Raw genomic sequence first — 19274 nt, 5'->3', positions numbered from 1 at the left:
ACCCCAGCTCTGGGTGCCTTTGCACTCTTCCTCGCGGCTGGCCCCACTCCCAGGGCCGAGCTAATTAGAGCTGCGGGTCGGTCGTGTCGCCCTGCCTCTTGCTGCGAGCAGCTGGAGGCAGATTTCCTATTTTGGACCTGGCAGGCGAGAGCGAAGCTGAGAGCATCCGGCTGCCGCGCTCCGCTCCTCGCCGGGCAGCTCCAGGGGGATCCTGGCTTTCCCCTGACACGTTATCTTCACTGTCATGCCACCAAGATGGGGCAAATGCAGTGAATCCAGTGTCACTTGCCTCCTGAAGATCCCAAGGAGCTTTTAAAACCAGTGACACCGCAGCAGCAACTTAGTGTGGAGAGATCAGACTACTCCAGTTTGTACTGGTATCCGCGGAGACGGACCAGCACAGCCTTTCCCCCACAGACTCCCATAGCTCATTGAATCACAGCTGTTTTTTTTAAAAAATGGTACTTCATGTGTAAGGTCAATAAATATCTAAGAAATAGTTAACCGGTTGTTAGCATCCAACTTATCAATGCCTCTGGCTACCCTGAAGGACGTTTTCTGACCTGCTGTTCACACATTGCCTGGCCTCCAGACACGCGGGGCACTTCAGACGCAGCATTACACAAGGGCGAGGAGGATTTTTGTTTTTCAACTACAAACAAAGCAAATACGTGCATACTGTACCATCAGCCTAGCTCAGATGAAGAGCAAGCATTTTCCTTCACAGCCACCAAAGCACGGAACTACGGTGCTCCAGCTACCCCCGCCCCGGGCACCGCTCGGTCCCTACAGCGCCGAAGCGGTTAACTTGTCAGTCGCTGGAGCCGCGTCCACAGCCAAAATGGAAACGCCAAAAGCCAAGACCGCAACAAGCGTGCAGGGGATCAGATGGTCTGCAAGCCGTGCCGAGAAAAACCCCGTCAACAAGCGCTCGTGTGATGCCCTCCCAAGCCAGCCCACCAGCCCACCCACCGGCTGCCGTGCCAAATCGCCGGGGCGGGTGTGTGGCCTGGGTACCGCTTGTGGGAAACCCCGACCCCGGGAGCTCCCTCCTCGTGGGCTGGAGGGGTGAGCGGGGGGAAGCTCAGAGCAAGCACCGCTCCTCTCCGCCCGCTCCCCTGCACGGCTGGACCCTTCCCCTCCCAAGCAGCTCTTTCCTTGCCAGCAGCAAACTCTCGCAGCAGGGCCTGGGGGAAGCCCGAGCTGCTACCAAGAGACCTGAGCCTGCCGTGGGGCAAACCTGCCGTATTTCTGGGGAGTGATTAAGCCCTGCAGTAGGCTGAAGGCAGGTAAGCATCGCACCTGGCATGCTGGCAGCTGCCCTGCTCCCCACATCCTCCTTCTCCCGCTTCCCCACTGCCATCAAATCCCACTCACCGGCTGTATTAATTATTCTTCCTCTCCCGTAACACAGACACCCCTGGAAAACAGCCTTTAACAAAACAGCTCCAACCTCGGGGCAGGGGAAAGGACATGGACAAAAGCCAGGAGACACCAAAATGCTGCTTTCCCACTCCCCCTCCTCACCAAGTACAAACCCCACAGTGCAAGTTTTCCTCCTCCAACAGTTTTTATTGCTTCCCCCTGTCCTGCCGTGCTGCGGCAAAGCCTGGCCGGCCTTTAAAAGCCTCCTGACAGATCCCGGGACCAGCACCTCATGCCAGACACCACAAAGTGGTTTGCAAGAGGAAAAAAAGAAAAAACCCAGCTCTGGAGGCCAACCCCAGAGAGGTTCCTGCTCCCAAAGCAGGAACATTGTGTGCATGTGTATGTTGGATGCCAGAGGAGAAAAAGGAAGGAATATCAGTTGTAGCAGAGGGGAAAAAAAGGGGAGGAAAAAAAACCAGAAAAAGCAAAAAGAAATCCCAGCCTTCAGACTCCAGAGGGCTGGCAGGGAGACGCAGCAGCTGAAAGAAATGCTCTGCTGTTATTACTGCATGGAAATTACAGCCACCAGAAGGAATCCAGGCCGATCTGTTGCTGAATATAACTTTAAAAAGACAGCCAGGCCCAAATCACGGGCCGTCCACGGGTGTCAGCAAGCCAGCGCAGTGGTGGAACCCGCGGTCTGTTCCCCATCGCCTTCTAAATAGCAAAGGTCGAGGACAAAGACAAAACCAAAAAGGGGTGGAAGAGCAAAACATGCCCAACAGGTGGGAGGGGACGACTCAGTCCCCGCGCTCCAGGTCCCCCAGGTTTTGGGAGAAATGTGTTAACTAGGGAGACATCAGCTGCTGGCCCCCAGAAGGAATGAGAAGTTTGGGCTGGGTCCTGGAAAGGGGAGAGTTTAACTTCTTAAGCGTTCCCTTTTCTCTTTTTAAAACTGAAATCCACAAAGAGGAAAGGCTGTAAACACAGCTCTGGGTGTGAGGCAGGAGAGGGGAGACAGCAAGAGAGGAAAACCCACCACGATTCACCGCCAAGGCATCTACTGTAACCAGGCACAGCCGGCGAGAGGGCTCAGGCACGCCGTTTCATGGACAAGTGGGGAAAACCCAAGGAAAACCCTATCCAGAAAGCAATTTCAGCTACAGGTGAGAACAGGACATCAGACCAGACGGGTCCTCACCCTAGCCCCAGCAGCCTGCACTCCAAGCTGGCCCCTGCCTGGCAGCCAGCCCCCTCTGCAAGCTGCTCCCCCTCGGCCGTGAGGGATTGTTGGAGAACAGGGCAAAAATAGGGGGTTTCATCTTCCAGCAAGCCAGCATGCTGTCAGATTAATAAAAATCAAGCTAAGCTTAACCATAACACACACAGGCTCCACCCGGCCCTCCTGGAGAACATGAGTCACGAGCTCACCGAGCTCCGCTTTCCACTGCCAGCCGCTCCGTCGGCTGCTTTCACATCCCTTTGGAGAGGAAACGAGACACGCTTCCAAGACGTCTCCCCTCTTCCCAAACATGCTCCAGGGGAGACGGCAGCGGAGAACAGCACTGGAGAAAACCCACGACGTCGTGACTCGTCTTTTTGTGCTTTTAGCTGCCGTGACTTTGGATCCTGTGCTTGGGCCACAGCTGACATTTAACGCAAGCTTTGACTAGCACAGCAGGGGATGTTTTGGGGAGTAAGAGGGGAGCAGGAGGTATTTTCAGTCCAACCTTGCTGCTCACCCACAGCCTTCCACCCTGCTTTTGGGCACGCTGCAGTCCGCGCTGGGGCATGACGCCCACGCAGCCACACCAGCATCCCCCAGTGCTACTCACCGACGTAGAAGGTGTTGGGGGCCTGCTTGTCCCCCAGCTGCAGGTAGAGGATATTCGTCGTCTGTGAGTCATGCCGGAGCCACAGGGCCACTCCCAGGATGATGCCTCCGGCCAGCTGCGGAGAAAGCAGAGGGAAGCAGGCGTTAGCCACCGCTCCAGCCACACCGGACCCGGAGCGGCAGTTCTCAGGCAGGGGCAGAAGGCTTGCTTTTCATCCTTCTGCAAATTCTTCTGTACTCCTTTCACGTACAAGAACATCCTTCCTAACCATAGTCCCAGACCCGCAACGCGTGCATTACAGCCCCATACCACGTGAGCCACACGATCTTCCCTGCTTCACGAGAAGCCCCCTCGTCCTGGGGATGCACAAAGCCTTTTCCAGCTGCTGCAAGCAATTTCTTTCCTGAGAGCTATTTCACCACTCTATTAAAATGGAAGGCCCAGCCTCACCCAAGAAGCATGAGATGTGCGACTGATGCTTCTAGGAGAGTTTTTCAACAGAAGTTAGGATCAGTCCCAATTACCCCCTTTTTCCCAACGGGCTGTTATCACCCCATTTCATTTCTCTGTGATGCACAAACAGGGTTTTGTTTGATGTGCTGAGAACTGGGTAGGAAGGATGGGCAGACTGTGGCTCAGAAAGTGGGGGGGCCGCCAGTTTTTCCCTCTGCCCCCAGCCTCACGTGCACATTGCTTCCCACCCGGGGTCAGGCTTCCAGTCTGAGCAGACCTAGCGGGACAGAGCCTTCTGCGCCCCCAAAAGCTGCTCTGCCTTGGGGGAGACTTGTCCAACCAACACGACACCAAAAGGCAGTACAACTGCTCGCAATGCAGAGCAAGAGCAGAGACACCGTGGCTTTGAACTGCCGCTGCACCCACTTGCAGGGGATCCAAAACGCCTCCAATCCCCCCAAAACACACTCCTCACAATGTCCACGTCTCGACATCTAGCACAGTATTTAGAAGCACAGAGATGACTAAGAAACCACACTTGGTGGGACTTGGTAACATTTCCGACAGCATCTCTGTGTTCTATCCCATTACTCCCCTCCCCGTGGGTCTCAGGGATGTCCCACGTCAGGGGGAGATGCACAAGGATTGGCACCAACTGCCCTCACACCATCGCTTTGGTTAATATCAAGTCTTCTCCCAAGGTGTCCATGAGCATGGGAAGCCCTGTGGCCATCACTTCCACTGCTTGGTTCACTGCCTGTTCAATTTCATAACATGACAGAAAAAGAGGCACCGTAACACAGGTCCCCGTGGGTGGGCTGTGAGCCGAGACCGCACTCCCCTGCTCCTCCAACACATACGGCTTTCCTTAATGTCCTACTACAGGGACTGACGCAGAGCAAAGCCTCGGTTCACGCCATGGCGCAACCGCGCTGCTTTTGGAGGCTACCATGAAGATAGCCAGCGGTGCTGAGCAGCTCTGCGAGCCGAGGAGGCTGAAACCGCTGCCCTGCGTGCCCGGTTGTCCAGCAGAAGAGCAGGGCACTCGTACACACACGTGTGCACACAGACACGCACAACAGAGCCTGTGGGGCAAGCATTAAAACACGCTTCCAACATAGGAGATGATGTTCTGCGCGTGGAGCACCAACCCAGCTGACCACTGGAATATTTATGTCCAAATAACTGGAAGTTTTACGACTGACATCCTCACTGTTTCATCTTCCAGGGAGGGGCGGTGAATGGCAGCGGAGGACGGGATCAGATCGGGGGCACTGCAGCAGGGAAGGTGTCACTAGGAGGAACTCAAACCAGAGTGTTTCCAGCAGGACTGGCTGTGTTCTCCATGACATCCCCCCCTCCATTTAAAACCACGAGAAAGAGGGGAAAAAAATAAACATACATCTAAAACCTTAAGAATTCAATATCTCTTCTACAAAAGGCTGGAGGCGCCTGTTCAAATGTCGATTTGAGTGTCCTAAATCCTTGAAGCCATTCATCTTAAAAAAGGGAAGAGAACTTCCAAAAAGTACAGAAGCAGAAGCACAATTTCTCTCAAAAGGGTCTGAGTCAGGTCAGCTACAAGCACGAGAGGCACCACGAAGGTCACACTAAGGACAAAAAAAAAAAAAAAAAGGGAAAAAAGGAAGAGTTTGTTCAGTAAAAGTGCAAAGTCCACAGTCGTGCAAGCGCAGCAGAGCCTCGGTGAACGCGTGGCGAGCAGGATTTGCAAGACAGGCTGTCGGTGAGAGAGCCCGGCTTTGCCCCTCGGGAGGTCAGCTGGTGGTTTTCTTCCTTGCTCACTTCTGCAAATCCCAGCCAAGAGATTTTTACGGAAGTGCCACTGAAACTGGGACAAAACCCCACAAGTTGTGCAAAACTCACAAGGCAAGATGACCTCCGGGCTTTTCCAGCTGCTATCTCCACTTGCTGGACGGAGAAGACCCCCACCAGCTCCCTGGAGATGGAGTGCAGATTTTACAAGCTTTTCCTCTCTTTTGCTACCAAAATAATCAGCTTGTAACACTTCTCCCACAGCAACCAATGCAAGTCCTTCGCCAGACCCAGATGGTCCCTCATCTCTCCCATACTTGGGAGAGCCCGAGGTTCTCCAAACACTGGCTATGGAGAAAAGTCACGAAAGCCAGTCCATGCTCAAATCCAGCTCCAAATAAGGCAGCTCGTGGCTTCGCACAAAGTTACCTAAATCCAGACTGGCATGGTTCATTCATTGTCTGAGGGCATAATGAAGCCCATCTTTATCCTCTCAGGAGCAGGAGAAGAATGTTCCCAAATTAATCAGCGTTGTTCTTAAAGTAAAGGTCTCTCGGTGGCTCCCAGGGGAGAAGAGGCCCTGATGAAGACTGGGGTTTCTGTGCTGGTTGGGAGAGACAAAGAAAGGACTCAGCCCTTCGCTGTTTGGTTTTGCCTCTGCAAGGAAACCCCCTCCCACCCGTGGCAAGGCTGAAGCGACACCAGCATGAGGAGCAGCAGCTGCTTTCCAACCAAATTTGCCCCAAAACACCCAACACAGAAGCAAAAGTAGGCTGCAAGCTATCCTCAACATATTTTTTTAATCATTTGGGAGCATCAGCTGAAGGGATAGAGCCTCTTCCAACTCACCAAACCCACCCCAGCGGTGAGATCTGCATACGGCAGCCAGCTGAACCATCTCCAGATGTTCCCAGTTTCAGCCCAAATGCGCCCCAGGAACACCCCATGTCCCTCCAGCACTGCCTGACTCCATTTGCTTTTATAACAGAGCATAGAGGACCTCTGAATGGAAGTTTTAATCCAACAGCTGCTGGATTTCTTAAGAGAAGGCAACATTCACTTACTAATGAAAACAGGGTTTAGTCTACAATGAGTAACTTTTTCCATGAAAACCATACATCCTTCCACCACCGAGAAGTGCAGGACGTAATTAAGGCATCTTTCTTCCCAAAGGCAAGAAAACACGAAGGAGAAAACCTCCTCGGCTCGCCATAGTAACCTCGCCTTCCCCTGCACCTTGCTTGGGATAATCGCATTTCCAACACAACTTGTTGTTCCAGATATAAGCTCGGTATTTTCCTCCCTCCCCATCCTACGATCGCTGCTGTTTACTGACACAAGAGCCAGAAGAGTTCCAACCGCTGATGGCAGCATCATGCTGGTCTCCAGGCTGCACATCCTCATACGTGAAATATCCCCCTTTTCCCTCCCCCCCGCAGGTATCCATGATCTCGTGCAGGTCACCTCATCGCTCTGCGCTTGCCCAGCCAGTCAGCCAGGAACTTCCCTGAGGCTGGGGCCATCGCTCGCTGCAGGTATATCCCCAGTGCCCAGCACAGCTCTCCATTTAATTTTTCGGGGACTGCTTTAGCGAAAGCAATAATCTAAAAGCTGCAGCTTGAGCCATGCCAGCACTCCCAGGTCTGCTCCGCAGCAGGCAGCCGCCCCAGCAGGCTGCTCCCCTCCAGGCGCCCGCAGAGGCGGACACCAATGCGACCAGCAACTGCTCGCACTCCAGCTCAGGGCACCCAGGTTACTTTCCAGCATTTTAAGTGCTGCCTAACTTTCTTGGCTATTTTGACAGGCTTGCACTTTCCTTTACTCTGGAGTGTTTTAAACCCTCGTTCTGCTGCCTTCCCCTACCTGCACTTTTGTATACCTTTGTTTAAAAAAAAACCAAAACCCCACGGACATACCTCCCAAACCCCAAAACAAAACAACCCCTCGATGAAAGTAACACCTCCTCCACCTTCCCTGCCCCTTCAGAAATGCACCCTGAGCCTGGAAGGGCGGCCAGCCCCGGGCACAGGATCCCCGTGGCATGGCCAGTGCTGCCCCGGACGGGGCTGGCCCCGGAGCTCGCGCCCTGAGCAGATCCTCGGCACAGCAGAGGCGGCGCGGCAGGCTCCGGTGTTTCCTCTTTACTGCTGTTTTCCAGCTTCCAGAGATTTATTGCTTCTTCCACAGACGGCCAGACTTTTCCAGCTGGATCCTGCCTGCTCAAGGCTTGCTTTTCACAGGGACACCATTCCTCCTTGGCATGGCCAGGAGAAGCCCCCACCGGGTGCTGCCCAGGGGAGGGGAAAAGCAGCCCCCCGAGAGGTGACGGGGTGGCACCCCACGTGACGGGGTATCACCGTCCGAGCACCATGATGATGGGGGGTGTGCAGCCCTGGTTTGCTGCCCCGTCCACCGTGCACGTAATGGGGCTCCCTCACGGACTGTGCCACTCGCCCTGAAACGTCCCAGGCCCAGCTGTGGAGCAAGGGCACAAGTCCATCTTTCACAGCTCAGCCACACCTCCCCTCCCTGAGAAACTCCCATGATTTAGGGGTGCAAGGAATGGCCCCGTTCTCCCCTTCAGTGCTGTGCACCCTACATCCGAGCTGCCCCCACCTTCGCCTGCCACTCCCCAGACACTCGTGTACGCCAGGACGTGCAACACCCCCCCACCTTCTGCTGCCCCCAGCCCTCTTCCTCCTGCTCCCTTCCCTCCCCCTTCCTCCAAAAGAGGTTTCCTGGCAGGGAAGAGGAGGAGGAGGAGGAAGAAGTCCAGGCTACGCGACGGCTTGCCGGGCATGTCAAAGCGAAGCAGACATCCTGCAGCTCAAGCCGACGGCGGAGGGAAGCGGAGGTGCCAGCAGTTTCACAATGCTGTATTTTTAGCAGCTCCACGTCCTGCCGCCGGGACGCCGCTTCCCAACCCGCACGGGCCCCAGGCCCAGGAGAACCTCCCGCCTCGCCGCAAAAACGCTGCCGGCAGAGCCCGCGCCACGATGCCTGCGAAGTACCAGCCACGACCAAGGAGCAAGGTGCTGCCAAGAAAGCTTAATGGATTTAGCCATTTTACGATTCATGTAGATGATCAGAGATTTTGAACAGGTTTTCACTCTGCGCAGGCTTGCGGCTTCCCTTACACCGGCCTGGAAGCTGAGCCCTGCAAGGGGATGGCACCAGGACCCCACTCGGGGAGCCCAGCTGGGGCTCCCCATGGCTCCTCTCCAGCACAGCCTGCGAAGCAGCCGAGATGGAACAAAACTGGATCCCCCTCCTTTTAGGTGCGGGGAACCGGCATGCAGAAGGATGAAACGGCTCGCCAAGGCTGAAGCGCCTTGCCACGCAAGAAGCCCCTTGCACAGCCAAGAATGAATTGCTCCTTTGGGTCGAACGCTTTGCTCCCAGGTCATTTGCCGGTCTCTAGGTGGAGCAGCAGATGTCATATTCTCCATCACGTGCAGTGTAAATCATGAAACATCACTTTGTTGCTGCACCTAGCATGAGTGGGGAAAAGCAGCGAGGAGCTAGAGATTCATAGCTTGATGGAAATCACCTCTGAAGGGCACTACGAGCCCCTGCAAGCCGCGTGCTGGGACCTTACAGGTTTTGCATCACCTCCTCGAGGACCAAGGTGGGCAGGAGAGGAGCACGCAGCTGCCGATGGCAGACACCCACATACAGGCAGCGCCCAGCCTGCCCGCAACCTGTGCCTCGCTTCCTGGAAAGCAGAAGCTGAATTTCTTTTCTACTGCAAATAGATGCACCCTGCCGAAGCACTGAAAGGGCCTGGGGTGCAGCCGGGGGCCGAGAGCTGAAAGGCAGCCCGCGAACCCAGGAACTTTGGTTCCACGCTGAGACGGTCTTCATGTTACGATGGCAGGACTTCGCGCCAAAAATTCACTTCAAATTGTAAGGTGAGAAGCGCTACAGATTGCCCCTGCGCTGCTTGTCAGGGCGGACTGTGGGATGCCCTGGAGCACCAACACGTCAGGACCCCCACAAGACTTTTTGGGGGGGGTATAAGCAGGGGAAGCGAGTTAAATCAGACAAATGCAGTTGCAGTTCGACAGCCACACAGCGTAAAAGCTTCCCCGCCGAGCTTGGCACAGGCACTTGCAAACCGCAGCGACAGGTCGGACTCTTCTTGGAAAGGGCAGGCGAGGTCTTTTCACGGCGACCACGTTCGACGGCCACCAAAGGTCAGGCTGCAAGTCTGCAGAAGTTGGAGCAAGGGCATTTGAGAGGAGCCCCGCGGCTCTGGAGGAAGGCGGCCTGCAGCCCCTGCTCCGCTCCCAGCAGCGGCTATTAATAGAGCCGCCGGCCGGGGCGAAATTCTCCACTGGTGCCTATAGTTACCAGCCCCACAACACTGCAGGGCTTTTCAAAACAAGCTCCAGAGGGGCAGCGTGCCAGAGGCCAAATAAAGCCTGATGGATGGGAGGAGAGCAGGAATCCGGCACCAGAGTCCAGGAGCGGGGTCCTCCGACGGGGAGCGCTGAGACCACAGGCTGCTCCCCACCCACCGCGGCCCGATCCCCGCTACGGATAGAACACCGACGTCTACCAGCAGGGCTTAATCGGCGGAGAGGAAAACTGTTTCAGATATTGCTTTAAAATTAATTTGGCCCCATACATAAGCATTTAACTACAACGGTAATACAACTGTCTTCCCTTTTTAATAATACAGTGAAAGGCACTTGCACAGTACAGGATCAAAGCGTTTCTCAAGGCATCATACCTGGGTTAATGCTCTTGCAGAAGATAAGCACTACAGTGGCTGACAGAGCAATTGCCCGCCCCCCCCCCCCCCCAGCCACCACTGACGCTCCCTCCCTCCCAGCCCATTAACTGAAACCGGGTACCCCCATGGGGCAGGGCACCGGTCTCTACAAAAGACCTGCTTAAACAACCTTCTGCACGCAGAGGCTTCGCAAGAGGCTTCGCAGGTGATGCTAGGACTGTGTTCACTTGACAGAGAGCCCAGAAACAAATCCCAGAGAGCCATCAGCAAGGAAAACTTGGGTCCAGGTACAGAGCCTACGAAGAAAACCTCTCCCTTGCCCTTCAAAGGCAGGCATTAAACGGCTGCAGGGTCAAACACAAGTGGAAACACGATTGCCTGTACATGGTCTCAGGACACCAAACCCAAAGTTGGTGGAAGATGATGCTGGGCCAGTACCACATCCTTGCTGCTCGCAAGGCTCTCTGTGACTCCCAGGCAGACCAACAACCAAACCGAACACTGTGCTCCGCAGCAGAGCAGCCTGCTAGCCGCTATGGCTAGCGGTGTTTAAGAAGCGCTCAGTGCAAGCCTGTGCCCAAAACAAAAGGCAAGCTGCGCTGGGAGTCCAGGCAGTCATCTCAAACCCGTGCTTCAGAGCTGCATGCCGCGTGAACCACCAGCTCTTCCATTCTCCATTCACACCTCCGAAGAGCGGTACCCAGCTGCCCTCTGTGTCACATCAGGAGGGTCATGAGCTGCTCAGCAGAGCTGTCACCTTTGGACCACCACCACCAAAGAGCTACCGTCTCCCTCCACCGTCATCTCTCATCACCAAAGCCAAATGTCTTTGCGCATGCTCTGCGGACTCCAGGTGACAGGCGACAGATTTTCCAGTGTTGCACAAGAAAATGCTCATCTCCTCCACCCCTTCTCTTCTGATCACCACTGTCCAGACAGACTTTCACTTCCACCTTCCCTCTGCTCTTGCCCTTCCTTCCCCTTTGCACCCCAACTGCACCACATCCCCTCAAACAAGAGAAAAGAGTTACGCGGTGCCTGGAAAATGGCATTAGGAGCAAGCTCTTCCTTTTAATTAGGCACCTCTCTGGTAGGGCAGTAGAGCTGGTAGACCTGGAAGGTTGCCACGAGCTGTGTTAGCCGATAAGCTGGGCGACCCCTCCCTGAGCAAGCCAGTTTCTCCTTGGTTATGTCTAATTACATTTTAAAATAGCTCTCTGGCTCCCTTCGGCCTCGCCAGGGACTCTTTGCAGCAGTAGTCAGTTCAGCCCCACGCGCTCAGCTCTGCTGTCGGATTCAGGTAACTCAGGAGAGCAGTCAAAGTCCAGCCGTGTGCTGCGGGTGCGATGCAGAAGCAGCTCCCCCCGCCATGAGCCCAGCCCAGCCCCGCTCGGGCTGCAGGCTGAGCTGGGACTGCCCACCAAACCAGCAAACCTGCCCAGTAACGAGTACTTGCAGGGCAGGGAAGCCGACCGCTGGCCACCCTGAGGTTTCAGGACAAGTTTGCAGCACAGAAAAGCTTTTGTCTTACCAGCCCTGTGTTTTACTAACAGGGTGAGGTCCCCAGGTGCTGCCCATGGCCTCCCCCACCGCTTCGGTAGGCGGACGTCGCTGTGAAACACGCAGGGACCCTTTCCCTCCTGGGACAGGCACCCGCTTGTACGTGTGGTCCGTGCAGCGGCCGCTGCTCCCTCCTCGAGAGCCACCCCAGAGCCCTGGCAAGCCTGCCATCTGCTTCTCAAAAACGCACACACGAAGGAAAAACAACCCCAAAAATAAAATAAAATTTAAACATCTCGGGCAGAGAGGGCTGCCGAGATGCCCCGGGGAGTTGGCAGCGGGGCTGCCTTTTCCTTTTGCTTTTCAGCACAGCGGCTTTGTGAGACTCCCCCCGTGCTGCCAAGGGAACGGAGGGGGGGAAGCCAGAGGGGTGTCAGTTTATTTACACTCCAGCAGGACAGCAGGGCTACTTTCAAAAGATATCGGAGTTTCTTGCTTATTTGTTAACGCCGTTAAGGCTGAGAATTGCTTCCTTTCTCCGTGTCGGGCGCCGGAGCGAGCTCCCGCGTGGCGCAGCGCAGATCCTGCCAAACTTTGGGCTCTGTCTCGTGCTTGTTTTCACCAACAGCGCCCGACCGCGGCTGGGTGCGAGGCAAATGATAAGCAAATGATAAGCAAACGATAAGCAAACGAGGGCGAGGAGCCCAGCAGCCCTCGCACATCGACCAGCTGGCAGGACCGCAGGGCTGCGGGGTCTCGCACCTCGCTGGGGTCAGAGCTGGGGTCCCGACACAGCCACCCCGCAGCAAGGGTGCTCGGCACCACGCCCAGACTCCAAATGCCACCCCGTGAAAAGGACCTTCGCGCTTCGGTGGCGACCACAGCACCCCTCCCCAGCTGGGGACGCACGGTGAGCTGCTAACCGCATTCGCTGGTGGTAAACCTAAAATCCTCCTTGACTGCTGGTTTAAAAAACAACACAAACTGGCTTGAAAACCGTAAGGGTTGTTCAACCACCATTCAGCCAGCCAGCCTTGCAGCAAGCATCGTTAATTCTAACACAGCCCCGGCTCCCAAGGTGGTCCGAGGCGACCGACCACGGGCGAGCCCAGCACTGGGAGGCATTCTGGGCAGCCAGCGGGTCCCAGCTCACGGGCACCTCTCCTTGGGAGGAGCTGGAGCATCTTCCCCCAACGCTCACAGGGAGCGGGCGTCAGGCTCCCTCTGAGGGGTAGGGCAAGGCCCCAGGAGTCCTAACGGACAAAATTAAACGGATGGGCTATTCCTCCTGGCAGCAAAATGTGCATTTATAAAAGGTAAGTTGTTTTGCAAATGCTCACCGGGGTGAGCGAGCTCGCTCGTTGGGGAGCAGCAGCTGTGCAGAGCCCCCTGCATCCTTCCTGCCGCTCGGGAGACCCTTCCTCTCCCGCATCCACACCCGGCGGCTTCAGCCACAAGAATGGCAGGAAATCGGGACCAGAAAGGAAGAAAAAGCCCCAGGAAAAGCGTGATAACTTGGAAGGAACAACACTTCAGAGAAGAGCCTACCCGCCTCCGTCCTGACACTTCAAGGGAGGAGGAAGAGGTTAAAAAAAAACCAGCCCAAACCCCCAGGACTGTCCCGCATTCATCTTGCAGCTGGCAACGCATCGGGTATCAATTAACACCACTGTCGTCAGAGCTCGTCATCTCTCCCTTGGTCAGCGCTACACCCAGAAACAAGGCAAAAGGCCCGAAATCAGGCTGGATTTGACAGCGCTCGCTCCCACGCAGCAGCGAGCCCCGCACCTCCCAGAGGTGGGGACCCCCCCAGAGGGCTTCCCCGTGCACCCCCGAGGGAGAAGGCGGCAAGCGGAGGCTCCAGCCGGTGCCGAGGCAGGGTTTGCTCTGGCAGGCACGGTTCCCCTCCCCGCCTCGCTGCCTTGGCTGCTGCAGGGAAGCGCTAACAAACCCCCCCCTCTCCCCCACAAATTCCCCCTCCGCAGAGCAGGGCGTCGGGCAAGGGGTGCACCCCGGCCAGGCTCGGCAAGCGGCGGCTCGCCTCTGCGGGCTGGGGCTGGGCCCGCTCGTCAGGAAAACAGCATTTTGGGGAATGGAAAACCGCCAATTAAAAAAAAAAAAAAAAATTAAAGAGCAGCCTGCTTGGGCACATTTCGTTGCTCCCGGGCGCGGGAGTGCTTCTTGCCACGCCAGCCCCTCGCTGCTGGAGGGTTTCCACCGGGGCAAACCCGGTCTGCGGGGAAACCGGGACACACTGCCTTTCGCTCAATTAGCCGCACGTCTGGACGGATGATTTCATGAGAAACTTTCTCAGGGAAGGCAACCTCCCCAGCCTGGGTAAGATCTGCATCCTAAAATAACTTCCCAGGCAGCAGAGACAGCGGTCCCCAGCTCGGGCACGACCCAAAGGCCAGCGTTGATGCCAACCCCCAACGCAGTGCCAGGGCCGCCAAGCCCCGTCCGCTCCCCGCCAGCTCTCGGGGCACGGAGAGCAAAACTGGACCCCGTCGCCCACATTTTTCCGAACATCCCCTCCTCCCCGGCCCCTCTGCAGCCGACGGCAGGGTCGGCGGCTCTCCATGGATGGATCCACCATCCCTCCTTCCGCAGCTTGGTGGGCAACGCCGCTCTCCGCAGCGCAGACTCCCAGCAACAGGGGGGTCAGGAGCAGCCCGGCTCTGCGCCCCGCGGGGAGCCAGGCACCCCCCGCCCCGCCGCTCGGAAAGGGCGCGTGGAAACAGCGCTATATATAAAAATATATATAAATATATATGCATCTGCAAATAAATAAATATATACATACGCATACATTAAAAAAAAGGAGCAAAGGATAAGCAGACACCCCCTCCCCCCTAAAAAAACACCCCCGGGCACACCCCAGGCAGCCAGTCTCCATGCTGAGGTGGGGGGGGTGGAAGCCGGGCGCAGGCAGACGAGCCATATTGGAGCCCCGTTATCTCCAGCGCTGGGGGGCTCAGCCCCTCCGCCCCCCTCCCCGCCGCGCCGGGGCTCACCCAGAAGATGAAGTTGAAGACGAAGAGGAGGTATTTGATGCACTTGGTGCAGCCTTCCACCCCCATGGCGGCGCGGGTGAGGCGGGCGGCGGCGGCGGCTCCCCTCAATCTCTGCGGCCGGGCTGGGGCGGCGGCGGCGGCGCGAGCGGACAGGCCCCGCCCCCCGCCCGAGAGCCCCGCCCCCGCCACGCCCCCGCCGCACGCCGCGCCCCGCCCTGGCCCGAAACCCGGGGCCAGCGGAGGCTTTTACCCGTGTTTCTTTTTTTTTTCCTTTTCTTCCCCACCTTTTTTCCTTTAACCTTTTTCCCCTTTTTCTTTTTTTTTTATCTTAACCGCTTTTGTCTCTTTTTTCCTTTTTTCTTTTCTCCTTATTCTTTTCCTTCTTGTTCCCCGCCTTTTGTCCTTTTTACTTTTTTATTTTCCCTTAACTCCCTTTGTTTCTTTTTATCTTTTTTCTTTTCTCTTTCCTCCCTTCTTTCTATTTATCTTTTTCCTTTTTTCGTTTTTCTTTTCTTCTTGGTTTTTTTTTGTTTGTTTGTTTGTTTTCCCCTTTTTCTCCTCCTTTTCCCACCCACCAGGGGCAGCTCACGACAGAGGGTTTCCTACATGCAAGTGGCAGCCACAGGGAGGGTTACTGGGGGGCTGTGACACCACCATCTCCTAAACCTGACCACCATCTCTTACACGTCACTGCTGTCCCCTAAACCTCACCAGGCAGTCCGGGGTGGCATGAGAAGCCGCTGTGAGCAGATGCAGGATGAGGCAGGATTTGTATTTCTATACACAGAAGTTTTAAGATGCACTCATGAGGAGACACCCACCCCCCCCCCCCCCCCCAAAAAAAAAAAAAGAGACAAAAGGGTTTTTTACATTAAAACTTGCAGAATGAAATTCAGAGAAGCATTTCCTCATTGATTTCCGCCTCCTGTTTTATCCTAAGCTCTGATCTGCTGAACGCTTGTTGCTGAAGCTTGTGGCTTTCTTACTGCAAGCAGTTGATCAAGTTCAGTAGAACCACTGCATCAAGCTCAGTAGAACCACTGAGGGTGTTTCCTCTCAGTTATCGGGTCACATGAGCATCTGGGAGGCCTCAGGGCTTCCCCCCAAGGAGATTTGGGTCACATGTGTCGACAGTTCATGTAAGCCTCACATCATGGCTTAGAGGTTTTAGTTAAATTTTAGTTAAAAAAACGGCAAAGACGTGCAACAGAAGCATGATGGAATTTCCCAGTCTTTTGGCAGAAACCTGCTTTGGCCCACTTGCTCATCCCTAGAAGTATAAATTGCTCTCACCCCACGTTCTGCTTCCAGCAAGCTCATTTGCTTCTTCGGGGGCAGGACAGCAAGTACTTAACCGGGGTGTAAGAGAACTTCTGGTAAAGGCAGCAGCCAGCAGCCCTAGCAAAGGTCAGGACGTTACCATGCTAAATATCAACTCTGCACCCGCCCACAGCGTTGTACGTGGAAACCTGCCCTTTTTCTGCCTGGGCACTTTCCTCTGGCGAAAGCATTTTGGGGAGCAGCTTCTGAGCCAAACATTTTCACACTTGATGGAGTCTTCCCTGCCATGCACCCCATAAGCAGGCATGTACTGTTAGGTGAGCACACTATTCCTACATCTGTGTGCTGAAAACGTGTCAACTTGTTCTACAATCATCCCATTGCCCTCAGTGATGAGTTAGTCCAGGGCTCTGCTGTGCTTATCAAACCCTTCTTCACCCCTCAGTAAAAGCCCACGGCTCTCTGCGGCAGCAGGGACTGGGGATGAATAGAAGTTGGCCCTGTTCCCCAATTACTTATGCTGAGTACGTCCCTGATTGCAGGCTTGCCACGGATGCATAAACCCTTTGTCTCTAAGCCATGCTCACTTATCCAGCCTTACCAACGCAGCCGGAGGTTCATGAGGCTGTTCATGCATGTAACTGCTGTCCCAAGTTCTCAGCACGACCTGTCTGGTTACGGCAATAGCCGTAATCCTGTGTGACTCCTGCTCATCAGTCCGGAGGAGAAGGGCACGATCCTGAGGCTGCTCACTTGCTACACCGTAGCATCCCACAACTGCTGCTTTTCGGCACCTTCATCCTTTCCAGCTATAAATGTTAAAACAAAAATATCCCCCCACCACAACCAAACGGAGAGGTTGAAGACAAGAGCCTACACGAACCAAGGAGCCTCTCGTGCGCTTCAGGGGCTGTTTCCCGAAAACTCCCGGAGGCGCCGCTGGAATAGTCTGTGCGAGGGAGAGGAAGGAACCAGCTGCAAACCGATAAGGCCTTCAGCAGCAGTGGCCCCCCTGGCTACAAAGGAAAACGACTCTCAAATCAACTTTTGTGCACTGGAGAGCAGGCAACCCCAGCTGCAATCACTGCCACAAAGTTGGCATTGAAACTGCTTCTAGGGAGATTGGGATTGCTTTTTTTTTTTTTTTGGTCACTGTTGCATTGCTTTTCTTGCTTTCTGCCTTTCCTTCTCTTATGTGGGGAAGTGGAGGAAAATGGTCGTTTCAGACTGTCCAAAATCTGCATTAGTAAACAACTGGATTTGGAGCTAACCCAGTGCTGTTTCTGGGACCTGCCTTCAGGTCGTGTTAGAGCACGTGCTGCCCAGGGCTCAGGCACAGCAGAGGCTCTGGCGGGAGGAGCAGGGGCACAGCCCCACCGTTTCCTGCATCAAGAAGCTCCCAATTACAGGCTAAAGCCTACCAGGTCTAAACTGGGTTCACCCATCTGGCCGTACCAACAAAGCCCTCTCCAAAACTTGGAAGTGGAAAAGGATTTCAAGCTTTGTCCAAATATTTTGTTTGTTTGTTTTCTAAGCAGCTCAGCTGGGCGTATTTGAGAACTTTGACCTTAATGTACAGGAATTACAAAAACACCACCAAGGCAGTGTTGAGATAACATACACTGTTTCCCAAGACTACGTGTGATTTCAGATGTTGTATATTAATTTGTCATGCTGTACTATTTGCTCTATAGTCCATAAAGTACCAGAACTGCGTTTCAAAGACTCTCAGCGGCTTTATCAGCTCTTTATAAAAATGCTGCTGTATAAATAAGTAAAACTAATTTGCACAAATTCAGTTGATGTGTCGGTGTCACATGCTGGTATCGAGTGTAAGCGCTATGAATAGGGCTGATGACTTCCCTCTTTCGGAGCACGGGCTCCGTTCGAGTGCTCAGCAGTGCGCCATGCTGCTGCACAGTCATTTACAGAGCAGCCAGCTGCAGGCAGGTCTGCGAAGAAGCTCCCTACCTCACAATACTTGCATCACTGAAAAAAAAAAAAAGTAAACTCTAAAAAAGTGGAGGAAAAAAAAAAAAAGCCCCCAAAACCCCAAATAAAATAAAATTCCCCCTGCCCCCGAACGGCCATTTGAATTGGGTTTGCAGGCAGAGCGAAGCAGCAGCGAGCGGAGGCACTTGCAGTGTTTTTCCTCTGTCTGCTGAGTTTGGGTTATTGGCGGGGGTTTTTTTGTGAACCTGTTTATAAAAGTCAGTGTCTTGCTTGTGGGTTTTGGCGTTAGCTGACATCTATGGTTATGAGTCACTGGGGTCCGTTAGAGCAGATGCGGCTTGAGGTGCTCCCAGCCCTGGGTTTAGCAGGCAGCCCCGTGCCAGCAGGACTCGGCAAACCGAGTCCCCAGCGCTCCGAGACTGCTTCTGCCAGGGAGATGCCCGCCAGACTTCCAGCAGCACCATCTTAAAAAAAACCCTTGTGATTTATAAAAATTGATGGAGGTGGATGAGGGGAGAGGACAGACCTGTGTCCTCCTCACCTCAGACGCGTGTCTGGATAGCTGGCAACCAGGGTGTGAAACGATTAGCATCCAGGCAGGCTCTAAACACCTAACACCCAGGGTGTCCAGGAGACTTGGGAGAGCAGACAGGAGTGCCTCGTCCGCCAAGGACCACGGGATGGCCGCTGACGTGGTACTCTGGCTTTGTGGCTTGGGTTTGCATAGCAGTTACCCTGCCCTCCTCACAGCTAGTGCAAAAATGACAGATGAAAGGTGGGAATAAAACGCATGTCATTTTGCAAGTGAGGTCCCAGTTAGCTGTTAACGAGCATATATTCTTTTCTGTGGAAAATATGACAGAAATAGCTTGGATTTCCAATTTACCTTTGGGGGTTAAAATACCTCCAAACAGCAGCAGCATCACCAAATGTCTTTAAATAGGACATTTTGGAGATACATGAAAAGCTCAGAAATTCATCCTATGGGAGGCTAACAGTACCAGAGTGCATAAGAAAAACGTCCTAGGCAGCCAGCACCCTGCAATACTGCTTTTTGAGGCAGGGACTGAGCGAGGGCAAGCAGCAGGGCAGGGACTGGCCTACAGCAGTGGGAAAGTGGAGCTCCATCGCCTCGAGAGAAGCCTGCCTGCACCCCTGGGGAGCTGGCCAACGCTGTCATGTATGAAGAATCTCATCCACGTATCTAAGGAGACATCACGAGAATATCTCTTCTGTGTCCTAGTGGGAGCGGCTGGTGCCCGCTCATCTGAAAATTCCTGTGCCCAGCTCTGCAAATTCAGCTGAAGCACCGTGATAGCCCAAGTGGGTCCTGGTTGCCTCGCAGCCTTTGCGGGGGGA

The 19274-nt window shown here is 54.7% G+C and overlaps 1 protein-coding gene across 1 annotated transcript in view; it reads right to left on the bottom strand.

The window, feature by feature from the left end:
* The window catches only part of CD81 (CD81 molecule), a 36647-nt gene extending 21817 nt beyond the window's left edge, over positions 1-14830 (bottom strand). The window contains exons 1-2 of the mRNA XM_075427605.1: positions 14682-14830; positions 3204-3318 (exon numbers count right to left, since the gene is read on the bottom strand). Coding sequence (XP_075283720.1) covers positions 3204-3318; positions 14682-14747 — 181 coding nt within the window. The 5' untranslated portion in view covers positions 14748-14830. The remainder of the gene's footprint in view (positions 1-3203; positions 3319-14681) is intronic.
* Between the last annotated feature and the right edge of the window lie 4444 nt (positions 14831-19274).

Source organism: Opisthocomus hoazin, chromosome 7, assembly GCF_030867145.1.
Source record: "Opisthocomus hoazin isolate bOpiHoa1 chromosome 7, bOpiHoa1.hap1, whole genome shotgun sequence".
NCBI classification, from domain to species: Eukaryota; Metazoa; Chordata; class Aves; order Opisthocomiformes; family Opisthocomidae; genus Opisthocomus; species Opisthocomus hoazin.
This window is presented reverse-complemented; position numbering and strand designations above follow the sequence as displayed.